At 29.8% G+C, this 13,212-nt stretch overlaps 1 protein-coding gene across 1 annotated transcript in view; it reads left to right on the top strand.

Annotated features, from left to right (window-relative positions):
* Nucleotides 1-13,212, top strand: part of LOC107452704 (adhesion molecule nephrin-like) — a 435,364-nt gene that overhangs the window by 347,522 nt on the left and 74,630 nt on the right. The window contains exon 17 of the mRNA XM_071188109.1: nt 11,498-11,779. Within this exon, the coding sequence (XP_071044210.1) occupies nt 11,498-11,779 (282 nt within the window). The remainder of the gene's footprint in view (nt 1-11,497; nt 11,780-13,212) is intronic.

The following is a 13,212-nucleotide window of genomic DNA, read 5'->3' as shown; positions in this document are numbered from 1 at the left end:
AAAAAAGATTAAAAAGATTAAAACATCCAAATGGAAAAATGCGCTTAGCAGTAAAGAAACGAAGAGGAATTAAACAAATGAGACATTGAAGAAAAATTAGTAAAAAATTGGAAAAAACGTGACAATCAAAGCTGACACGTCATCCTTATAATATTTACTTTTTTGAAGATAGCCTTAGAATATTTACTTTTTTATAAATCAATAATATAAAACTAATATTATAAATTCTTAGAATTTTTATTATTGGCAAATATGCATAAGAGTAAATACACTACGCTGCATGAGAAAAAGGGCAATGTCTTTTAGTTTTTAGATTAATTGACCCTTTCAATGTCCCTCATTTTTTGGGAACCACCTTCCTATGTTTAATACATTTTGATTTAGAATTCTTTCTCTTAATTATTATTAGTTGGGGGGGGGGGGGATTTTAAGGCAGAAAAAATTATAGCAATGGATGAAATCTTGGGTGAATTTTTCTCTTAAATTTTAATTTATTTATAACTTTCGTATTCTTCTGCATTTTCTCGCAATTTTAAAGCTTTATTTCTTTATACTTCAGTTCCCATTTCCCTTCTAAAGCACCATTCAACAATAAAAATTATAATATACTAATAAAAATGCATAATAATAAAATTTTATCCAAAAATGGGCACATATTTTGGATAAAAGTAGAAGAGTTGGGAGAAGTTGCGTTGGGAGAAGCCTATGCTGAGAAAAAAATATGGTCAAAACTATCAGAACGCAATAAAATTTATCGTGTTTCTGACTCTATGAAAACACCAAAACACTCTGTAATTTTTACTGGAACGTTTAGCTTATGATTTTGGTAAAATTAACAACAACATATGATTTTAAGATAAGTTATAAAATTTGGTAAATGGGGTTATGTTCGGTAAATTTATCGTGATACCTTAGAGCATGAAATAGAAATCTTTTATTCAGTTATATTTAATTTTTAGTTTTGTATTTGCTTCAGAATTAATGGAATTAACACCTATGATTTTGAAAATCGATCGTTGTTATATTAGTTGACTTCATTAAAAAAAAATGATTTTTATAGATTACTTTTGTTTGCGTCTTTGTAATATAAAACTACATAAGCTGAGAGCACCAAGCCCAAGCATAACTATTTTTTGTAAGAAAAAAGTAAATAACTTTATTACATTTGTGACATTTAAATTTATGAATACAATAAGGCACAAAAAACAGTAATTGTTCTTCTGAAACGTTGAGAGAAAATAATATATGAGCTCTTCATATAAAGTGGGAACAATAATGTTAGCCGCAGATAATTTTAGGCTCTTTTTGATATTTATGTCACATGCACTTTTTGTTCAAAACTTATGCGAAAAACTTTCTATTTGTATATAGTACTTGAAAAATTAGTTTAAGGATGGATAAATAAGTTTAAAGTACCTATTTTTATATAAATATATATATATATAATAATAATATAAATATATATATATATATATATATATATATATATATATATATATATATATATATATATATATATATATATATATATATATATATATATATATATATATATATATATATATATATATTTGCGGGTATGTTACTCTTTTAACCATGCATTAAAGCAATTAATTGCTCTTTCTAAAATCTTTTGTACAATGACATAAATAGAAAAAATAGCTGTCATTTGATAAGGATAATATCATATAACCATCTTTTTTTAAACTTTGTGCTCTTATTTTTTTCCTAAAAATTTCTAAAAATTATTTTCAAAGAAATAATAATTTTTGTTACATGGGATCAGTTATCATCATGAATGCTCAAAATCAGCCCATTTGGAAAGAAATAATAACATTTTATGACTATATAGAATGCCTTTTGCGTTAGTTTACGTTAACCCCTATAGCTAGACAGAAATATAAATTGATTCAAAATTTTCACTCTCAATTAATTTAAACTTAATTGTTGTTATAGCTTCAAGTTTAGTATTTTGTACGTTCCCACCTGTTGAGATCTGCTCATACATAAGAAGTTCCATGCATTTTTCCGTTGATCTAAGCTTACAGAAATAACTGTAAGTGTTATACATCAAATAATTCAAACAGTATTTTTTTATTTATATTCAATTTCAAAAGCTAAAATTTCCCTTACGAGTTGAAAAAAATTGCAAATTATCCACGTGGTATAATACTCTCAATTTACACCATCTAATCTCTCTAACAATATTACTTTTCTTTTTGAAAAAAATATCATAATAATAGCTAAGAGAGTAATGAATAAGAAATAAATAATTTTGAAAAGCCTCATTTTTTTCGTTTGGTATTGGGAATTATTTTAAGGAAAACTTATGTCCTTTTATTTATCTTAACAAACACAAATACATAAACTGTTCCGATCAAAATCTCCAGCAATTTATGAAAGTTACTGTTATAAAAATTACCATTAAGCTTTCATTTATTTTTATTAAACACTGTTATAAAAGAATACTTTCATAACTCTACAAGAAATAGAAAGTGGCAAATTTTAATTTCCGAAGTTTATTACTTTTACATTTTTTCGAGATTTATTTTTAAAACGAGCTTGCTAATATTAAATTACGTCAAAGAAAACATCTAAATGCTTTTCCTTATTTTATTTCTCTTTCTTTCAGATTTTCTACAGGGTCAAGTGTTGAAAAAAATTTCCTGCGGGAAATCGTACATTCATATTTTACTAATGCATTCTCCAGACAGCTTCAAAATATCTCTAATCAAATAAAAATAGTCACTTATAAAAGTTTTTTGTTGCATTCGGTAAAATTTACAGAAACAAATTACTGAACCATATGTTGCATGAGAACATATGGTTTCTGTTATTTTTTTGTTATCTGCTTATAAAAAGAACAATCAATAATCCCAATTGTATGCAATTTTTTTAAGAGAACAAAAGGAAACGAAACTTAACGAATGACTTCAGTTCAAAAATTGAATTTCTTAAATTAAATCTCAATTCGGAGAAACTATTTAAGGCACACTACTTTTGGATTTCAAATTTTAGCCTTTTCTGTTGCAGACTTATTGTTGATATCATCAGTACTTACTAAATTGATTCACTCTTTTCAAACGTATGTGTTTGTAATAAATTGCTGATAGAAATGAGACAAATTTACTTCTTCGTTTTAAATATGCTACACATAGGAAGCACCCAAGTAACAGTCAATTACTCGGCCAGTGGGATCTTGTGCATTAATTCAAAGAATATATACAGAGAAAGAAGGCTAGTTACAATAAACATAATGTTAATAAGTCCCCCAAAGTTTGGTGTGGTTGCTGCGAAAACGGGAAAAAAACAGGCACAGCAGCAGAAGTTCTTGAAACGGGTTTGCAATCTCCTCTCTCCCAAACCACTACGGTTGTTGGGGAAAAGAAAGGTTTTTTCTTTTTATTTATTATTGGTTTGATTAGCATTTTCACACTATTGATGAACAGTACTGTACTATCAATTAAGATTTTACCCTAAGAATACATTTATATCATCGATGTTGATTACATCTGCTAACATATTTTAACAAGGAGAAAAAAGAATGAACTTTTGGTGCGGGAGGCAGAATACCCAACCATTCACGTAGAGTCGTCCAACTAGCGGTTCTCAGGTGACGTACCTCCTGACAATCACTTATTACGCACATGCGCTGGAACTTTATAGATATAATTCTCTGCTAAATTTGAGTATGTTGCTTACCCTGTAAGTTGTTTTCCTAGCACAGCAATCACACCGAACAGTTCTCAGCGTTAGTTACGTATTCGAAGAGCTGGACTTCTTTTTCTTTCTGTATTCTTTGGTTCACAATTTCAAGACAAACGATATGGTGGAAGCAATGACAACCATTGGACAAGTTGGCACCCCTCGATCTGAAACCGGATAGATTTCCAGTCTTCATCTGGAATAGAGCCTGATTCTTCGTCGCATTGGTAGCCCACATGCTATATGCTTCTCATAGATATGAGCCGTTAATTTTGAACGTGTAATAAGTCTATTTGGATGTAAAAAGTCGTTTATTTGTTTATACTTTAACGATTTTAATTACGATTGTTGAATTTTAATGTACCATTGAATTACAGTATTAAAACATCTCTCGAATTGATTTAAGTTGGCTAATATTTTCAATCTCATTAAAAGTTAAGCATAACCCTTAAAAAGTCTCGAACTTGAACCACTTTCTAAATAGACTCTTTCTGCTTTCAAAAATAACAGCACATAAATTAAAAGCTGTAACATCCATATCTATAGTTTTTTTTGCGACACTTATAATGCATTAAGTGCTTTGAGATATGATTCTTGCAGTAATGTGAAATGGCTTGATATTTTCATGATTTGAAGAGAAAAAATAACATTAAATTTATAAAACAACAGGATTATCAGATTACTTAAAAATCAAGACGTCTGTTAAAAATCAGAAGAAAAAAAACACATAAATACTTGATATGTCCTTCAGAGTTTATGTTATGATATTTAAAAAAATATGAATAAAAAATTTATTAATCTAATCGATAAAATAATCCATAAATGTGAAGTTTCTTTTTACAAACTATTATTTACTATAGTATAACCAGCTGGAAGATAAAATGGATTATTTATATGATGGTAAAAATCATAAAACAATGGCTCGTCCTTCGCAGATCTGAAACTGATAACATTATAACTGATTGCACAAAATTTGACAATTATTCAATCAAAACAAAAAAATTGCCTTATATGAAAGATAGCATGAATACCTTCTTAAACTATAAAACTCACACTATTCATAAATAAAAACTCAAACGATTTATCATAAGTATCAGTGACAAATGTGGCAACTAATGAGAGTACTAATTGTGAATTATTAGCATTTTCATCAATTTTGTAATCCTTTTTAACTAAACAAAGGGTGTTGTAAAAAAGTTTATTAAATAGTTTGACAACATCACTAAATAAACACTATAATTTTTCATAATAAATAAATGAATAAAAGGCTTTTACAGTTTTTGCAACTTTTCTCTGTTACTAAGAACATATTTTTTGAATGTCGTACGATGTCTTTAAATAAGACGTTTTATTTTCTTTCTAGGAAAAGGATTATTACTTTCCTTATAACACCCATTAAGTAATTCTTTGCCAAAAAGTTCGCCACGCACCATTGGAGAAAGCGGAAAGCGCCGCAATATCGTTTATGTCAACAATTTTAGCAGAGTTGAAAATTCCATTATTCATTTAAGTCGCCAACTGAATCGCATTTTTCCGTCATTTCTTTATTTTGCTATCACCCTATTAGCTATTTATAGAAAATTCTATGTATCATGTTTATGATCTTTGCAAACATCGATACTTGAGTGTTGAAAGGGGAATTTACTGTTTCTTTTTTCCCTACGGAAGGGATATCTTTTACTTTAATAAATACTCGTGACGCTCACAAAATCACAGCAACAAATGCATAACAGTTAGGAAGAAATGTAATAATGTTCTAAAAATTGTTTTCTGCAACATCGTGATTGAAATGTTATGAAAAATGTTTGCATTTCTCTGACATTCCTTCGAATTATTCCTGAACAGGTACTCGCAGAAACATTTCTGAAATTACTATTCTTGTAATCTTCTGCTGTGTATGTGCAACAAGTCACTTCGGCATAATATGTTGAATAATATGTTAATATTTATAAATTTTGTGTATATATATACACAAAATTTATGATATATATATATATATATAGGGTTATTCATAATTCCCTCCGCCTGTAAACGCCATTTTTCTTTACTACAACTGGCTTCAGTGGTACATGGTACTGCCATCTACCGGCAACTGCTTAAATTAAAACTTGAATACTTTAGGAATAATTTCATATGTTCTTTTTTGCCATATTCGTCTTCGTTTTTTTACTATAGCGCTTCGAGACCCCGGAGGGAATTATGAATAGCCCAGTATATATATATATATATATATATATAAAGGAAAAAGGGATAAAAAAAGCGAGAGTAATGAAGAAAAATAAGTACTTTTTACTGCGCAAAAGTATATAGAACTCATAAAATGATTTTCTGTCTTATAATTTTAAATTTTGAATTATCCAGTATAATATTATTGCCTTGCGCACATTCAGATTCGAGTCAGTTCTAGGTAACTAACAAATCAAACGAGCTCCTTTACTCCAGTACGAAGGTGCCATAAGTTGATTTTCTCAGTATTTTCTTGATTTTTATTTCCTAATTTTTGCTTGCTTCCTTTATTTTGCGTTTTTTTTTAATTTTACATTTTTTGGTTCATAAGTTCTATTTTTATTTCAGTTTTTTTTCTGAAAACTCTTTTGATATGAAGCTAAATTTAGCAGTCAGACTCTAAATACGCAGCATAATTAGAAAATTTGCAAAAAAGTTATGTAATTCTAACATAATTCAGAGAAAAAATAACATCCAGTGTATTTCTAATGGAAGATTTGGTTTCGCAACATTTTTGCAGACTTTGCAATAATTTTCGCAAGTTTGCGATACTTAGCAACAGAATGATTGGAATAGTGACAAGATTTTTAATTTGTCTATGTTTTGACGTTAATATTTTTCCGCCGTTATCTGCATTATTTACTCGTTTATACTGTCTTTTTTTAGACGTCAAAAACTGTCTTTTTTTAGACGAATTATAATTAAATAATGCCTAAAGCTTTCTAAGAAGCAAATGGGCGTTTTAATAAGAGCCCATTTACATCTGATGCGAATGAAGAAGCAACAGATATTCAGAATGGGGAATCATCTAGCTCTAAATAGTTGAAAACAAGCCCTGAATTAGTTGAACGTTAATTTGGAGATAACAAAATTGTCAATTTGACAACTTAATCTTTACTGTGGTATGTTACTCAGAATGTTTCTTTCGGAGATTGGAACTAGTGGAAGACTCTGTGAGGGGATTATGCTCCAACATGATCATAAAGAGCAAATACTTGTCCTTTTTTGAAAGCTTCTCCTTCAACAGGACAGCATAACAATTCTTCCTTCATAAATAGTTATGTTGTTTTGGTTCTCAGTATCATTGGAAAAAGATTTTCAGCTGGCAAAACATTATATTCCTTTCTGAGACTTACCATTTCTTTCAAAACTTGCTTTTCACAATCAAGAGAAGGAATTATTGTCAATTGTTGAATTTTGAGAGCAAGAAAACGATACTTCTGCACTGACTGAAAGTTAAATTTCTAATGAAGAAGTGGAATATCAGTGGAATGTGGATGTCAGTGAATAGTACATTGCAACTGCGAGGCAACTCATCCTTAAATGGTTGTATAAGTGCTGTTTGAATCAATACCTGCCAAATACTGGACATTTAAGCAATAGCTCAGTATTCAAGTCAGCGGATCACGAGTGTGCAAATTATAAATGTTCTGCAAGAAATATGGAGGTTGATGGCATCCAATGCTTTTTTTTCGAACTGTTCTATATCCGGATTATGCAGTTTAATGAATATCATAGTGATAGTGACTAAAAATGTATGAAAGTATTGAAAACTCTTACGGGATTGATTCTGTAACAAAACTAGAATGCATTGGATATGTGCAGAAATACGTAGGTGGGCATTAACGCCAATTGAAAAAGTATATAAAGGTCTAGGGAAGAAGGAAGGAAGGGGAAACTGGCTTACAAACTGACTGATTGAAATCAAAATTACTATGGCATTGCAATTAGAAGCGATGTAGGTAATCTATAAAATATGATGAATGCTGTCTATGCTTCATTGTTAAGCAGTGTTTCGGATACCAGCAATCCTCTTCATGGTAAGTGCTCAGAAGGTCCTGATAATTGATGTAAATTTCAACCAGCAAAAGCTACAAGAGATGAACTTCAAGAAAATGGAACCGGACTATCAAGCAATCTAGTTAACCTTATAAAACCTTCATAAACAAAGATATGTGATGAAAGGTTTTTAAATTGGTGACTGCATGTTAAAACTCAGAATTGTAACAAGAGCAACAATAATGTGCTTTGCAACATTTTTCCCTAGACTGTTATTGAACTGGAAATATTTCGATTAGGAGCATTATTAGCCCTGATATATTTCAATTCAGGTTACATCAGACTTATAACTATCCTTGAAAAAGCTGAAATTTTTCTCCCGGAATGCCTTGTGTATACTTTTTTTAATTTTGGCAAGTAGCGAATTTCAGCATCTACGAGACATTCCTTATAATAATCTAAATTATCTCGAAAAAAATGAAAGATGCTTGAAAAACGAATAGTACTAATAACACAAAGCCTGCGAAATTGAACTTTTAGAAAAATACAAGAGAAGTTATTGTTAATTTATATGTTATTTGATGTGCTGATTTTGAAAATGATCCTCATTTTCCCCAATCACATCAGGATTTTTGTATAAAATCGATATTAATGTTTTTACTAAAATCCTATTTGGAAAGGAATTCTCTCAAATAATTTTGCATGTACTATCCGGTAACTGTTCTCTTTATTCATTTTGATCTATGTAAAATTTATTCTTGTGAAAAGAAATTGATTTTTGAGCTATCAACTGATTTTTTATAGGTTAAAATGAATAAAAAATACTGTTGCCAGACAGCAGAAGTCACCTCTGGTCAAGAGAAAAACAATAAGTTCTTTGTGTTCAAACTTTTTACAACAGTTTCTAAAAGAAAATCACCAACATACCACTTTAATTTGTTTTTATTGAGATAACTTATGTAAAATTGACGATTAACCAAGAATAACAAATATTGTGTATGTGTATATGAAAGTTTGAGACAAAAAACGAAACAAGCAAAAAACAAAAGAGAAAAGTTTCTATTTAAGTATATACTCGTTTTCCTCTGAAACTTATTTTTGATGATCTTATTTCATGCTTAATCTCAGGTTTATCCCAAGCTATCATCCAACAGTAGTCAGTGAACATGTTCTTGTCCCATCTTCCTTGATATTTACGCTAAATATCTCTGATATCTTGATGGAACCTTTCCCCTTGTTCTTCGCTAACTGCTCCTGAATTTTCAGGGAAAAAGTCCACATGTGAGTGAAGGAAATGCATTTTTTACTCATGGAGCAACCCAACGTTTTAAAATTATGCAGCATTTTCATTACAATTTCCTTATAATCAGGATCCTTGTAATTACCCAGAAATTTACTGACGACATCTTTGAAAGCAACCCAAACCGTTCCGTTTCTGTCATGTTATCCTTCATGAGTTTGCGGTTATCAGAACCAACAAATATTCCTTCTTTTAACTGACCTGGAAACTTTTTGCACAGATATTTGAAACAATTGCCATCTTTTGGAACAGCCTTGACAGACTGCTTCGTTACACCTAATTTTATGTGTAGCGGATGTAACAATACTTTTTTCGGATCAACTAAGCTGTTTCGAATAACGTTCTTGGTGCCTGGGTCAAGATTTTGTCTTTTCGGCCATTCTTTTTTGACCCATCAATGTTGAGTCTTGTCACGGCTGTCTCACTCACAAATGAAACATGGGTACTTTATATATCCCCCTTGTTAACCAAGAAGAATGGAGATAACTTTCAAATCACCGCAAATGGTCCAACTGTGGTCGATATATTTTATTTTGTTCAGGACGAGAGCCGGGTTTAGATATTAGTCTTTGATTTTTTCGGTTATACCCATGGACATGGCAGGAACAAAAGTAACAATCATCAAAGTGGTTTTGGGGCTCTCTCCACGTCATAAGAATTCCAAATCGTAAAGCAGTCTTCTTTCCTTGATGCCATAAGCGTAGATCATTGAGACACTGCACACAAACTTTATGAGGTGCCCAAGATTTGTCCTGATCTCCGAGTTTCATGTCAAAATATGCGAGATGAAGTTGTCTTACATAGTCTGTAATGCTCCTCATGCGATTTTTAACTACACTATATTCGCCGCATGGATAACAAAAGTCATCTGGGAAATTTTCCCAATGTCTTGAACTCAAAGCCATGTTTCACGAAACGCACAGAAAAAAAGAAAACTTTAAAATGACTCCCTATAACGCTTGCTAGTGTTTCTGAGAGGTCAGCGGACCTAGATAAGGATTCTCGCGACGCTATTGGTAGAGAAAGATTGTTACACAGAGAGGAACGGTGGCAGGAAGTAGTGATAGAGGCGTACTTTTATAGATTAGACCAAAATAGAATGCTGATCCATCAAAAAGGGAAGAAATTCAAAAATGAAAATTTTTTTATGGTAAATGTTCATAAAAATTCCAGTAAAATTGAATTTTTCTAAAAAACGTGACGTGATGGACATTTTTAATTATTATTTTCCATTTCAGCACCAAAAAATACATTAAGTTCAGCTGTCAGACCCCTTGTATTTTTTTCATCGCAGGCCTGTGTAATTGAAAAGGAGAAGGTATCCATATGGCTGTTGTTGATTTACTGATGTTTTGCTACTTATTTGCTTCTTAAACTTAATAAACTTGTTCAAAGATAAAGTGCAAGTGTGTTTACTGTTGTGCTTTCGACATAAAAAAGTCCATTAAAAATATTTAACTTTTTTTCTTTCAAATTTATATAATTACATAGCAGAAATGAAAGAAATGATTCTTAAGTCGTTTTCTTAATCTGCAAAAGGTATTTCAAAAAAAGGTGTTTCGACATATAACTTTTTACGATCCTAAAAATTATTCAGACGTAATATTGAAACTATTCCAAGATGAAGAAAAATATTGAGAAATAATGAAAAAAATTGCTTGTACTTTGGTAAATATTTGGTTTTGAGTCCTTACAGTGACATAATTTTTTAGACTAATGATCTTCAACCTTTAAATGCGTTTATCTCAAAATCAATTTTTTCACAATTTTCCCCACCTCAGACACGATAATCTAAAATAATTGTTTAATTTTTTCATGAGTGTTTATGACTGTATCATACATGTTTTGAACTATAAGATTAAGAGAAAAAGGTGTAATTTCATTTTTATAAATGTTTTTTTTTAGCAAAGAGAAGTGCTGAGATTTCTAAAATTTTGCTTTTTTAGCTACATTGACCTACATTTTTAACTACAGTACTTTTTGAGGGAGCTAAACAGCAATTGCGTTAACAATATGAAAACCTACAATGGTTAGCCTTACAGCAAGAAGTTTCTACCCCTTGATTCGTCTACCACTGACCCAATAGGAGGCGAGCAAGCCATTACGGCTGATTAACCAACGAGGTTTCCTTATCATATAAACATATTATCTGCAATCTGTGTTGGAGACAACATATTTCCATTGGAATTTTAAATCTTTTAACCCCTGGTTTACCTTTTTATTTTAGCCATCTTAATTTTAAGTGTTCCATAACAACACAGGTTAATTTAAACATTCAAATATTATTTTTGATCGAATTTTTAAATGTAAAAGCTGCTAATCTGTTATCACTAGAAAACTGAAGATTTTCAGATTGAAATGCATCTTTAATCAAACATTTATAAAAGCATTTTTAGAACATAAAAGGTTTATATATTTTTTTTAAATATATCTTTAACCAGTCTATTTAAAATCAGTTAAGTACATAATATATATTTTGTCTCTTAGGTGGTCCAGAAAGTCCTGAAGGTTTAGAAGCGCTCAATGTATCACATCAAAGTGCCCTTTTAGTCTGGAGCCCAGGTTTCGATGGCGGACTATCTCAAACATTTCAGTTGAAAATTCGAAAGAACCAAGAAATGTCATATACATATGTGCACATACCTATAAATTCGTCAAATTATTTAGTTACTGGACTTTCGCAAGGAGCCTTATACGAAATCTCAATTGCTGCTAAAAATTCTTTAGGAGAAAGTTTATTTTCCCCTTCTATTAACTTTCGAACAAAAAGTAAGTCATTCATCATGCTTCACTTATAGAAATTTAAAAAACATTATTTGCATAAACTTTATCCTTATTAGGAAATTGCAATTAGATTGTATGGCTCCTAACTATGTTAAGTGAATTTCGTACTAAGAAAATTGCCTCAACTTTAGAATTCCATAAACGTCATTACCAATTTAAAATATATTTTTTAATCTTCACGTGAAATAAATGTACCAAACGTATAACAATTAACATATTTTATGATAGTTACTTAATAAACTCCGTTATTACAACACAAAAACCGTAAAAGAAAAACCAATATTTTAAAAATGCATTCCATTCACTCGGAAAAAACCATAGGATCGTTTTTCTCTCTTATGTACAATTATCTTCACTTAAAAAATCTTCTGCGAATACAAATATGTTCATAGATCTGGAAATCACTTAAATTTTGAGATGTGTAAGTGGCGACATTTAGTTTCAAAGAGCAATTAATAAATACGTTATTATTTTTCTCAAAAATTAGATGTGAATAAAGTACTTCTTAAAGTAGTACATCAATATTTCCATTATCAGTAATTGCATTACATACATTTAAATACGTAACTTATATTGACAACAGTAATGGATAAAAAAAAGTGTATGTACATAAATATTGAACCATGTATTAAGATTAGACGATAAAATGTTATCCCAATCGTGTTGGTCACTAAAACTTCTTGAAATAAACTTTTTCAAAAATTATTAAATTTCAAATGTTAAATAATTTCCATAATATTTATGATCCATCCCTAGATAAAAAGCGAAATCAACTTATTACCTAAAAAAAATAATAAAAATAATTCATTCACGTTAAATCTCTATTTTCCTTATGACACACTAATCATAAATTTGGAAACCTGTTAGTTTATAATGTGCTGATTAATTTAATATACTCTACGTACATCAATAAATTACATAAACTTTAATTATTACCATATTATAATTTTTAAAGAAAGCTAACCTTGATCATATATGGATTTTAAATACATTCGAAGTCATTAATATTTTAATTCTAGTTTCAAATCAAGTATATGTTTAGGGTAAAATATTTATCGAAAATGAACATCTTATGAATATTTATACTAGATGACAAATTAAATTTAAATATTTGTTCAGATTTCTAATTGAAAGCAGATTTGAAGATTTTAAATAAATATTTTAGTTCTCTAAAATCTATTGAAGACAAGGACTTCTAATAATTTCTAAAGAAGTGTAAACAAATTGCAACTAATATACATAATTGTTTGTCAACGAAACAGTCACTTTTATAAAGTTTTTTTTTTGTTACAAAGTAGCAATCACATTGCTCAACCAAGCATGAGAAGTCATTAGTACACAAAGAATATAATTTTGTCTTAAAGCAGTGACGTTATATAAATTTCAAGTAAATTTTCGCTTCATTTATCTTTCATTTA

Source organism: Parasteatoda tepidariorum, chromosome 12, assembly GCF_982258835.1.
Source record: "Parasteatoda tepidariorum strain Cologne lab strain chromosome 12, Ptep-v5.0, whole genome shotgun sequence".
In the NCBI taxonomy this organism is placed as follows: Eukaryota; Metazoa; Arthropoda; class Arachnida; order Araneae; family Theridiidae; genus Parasteatoda; species Parasteatoda tepidariorum.
This window is presented reverse-complemented; position numbering and strand designations above follow the sequence as displayed.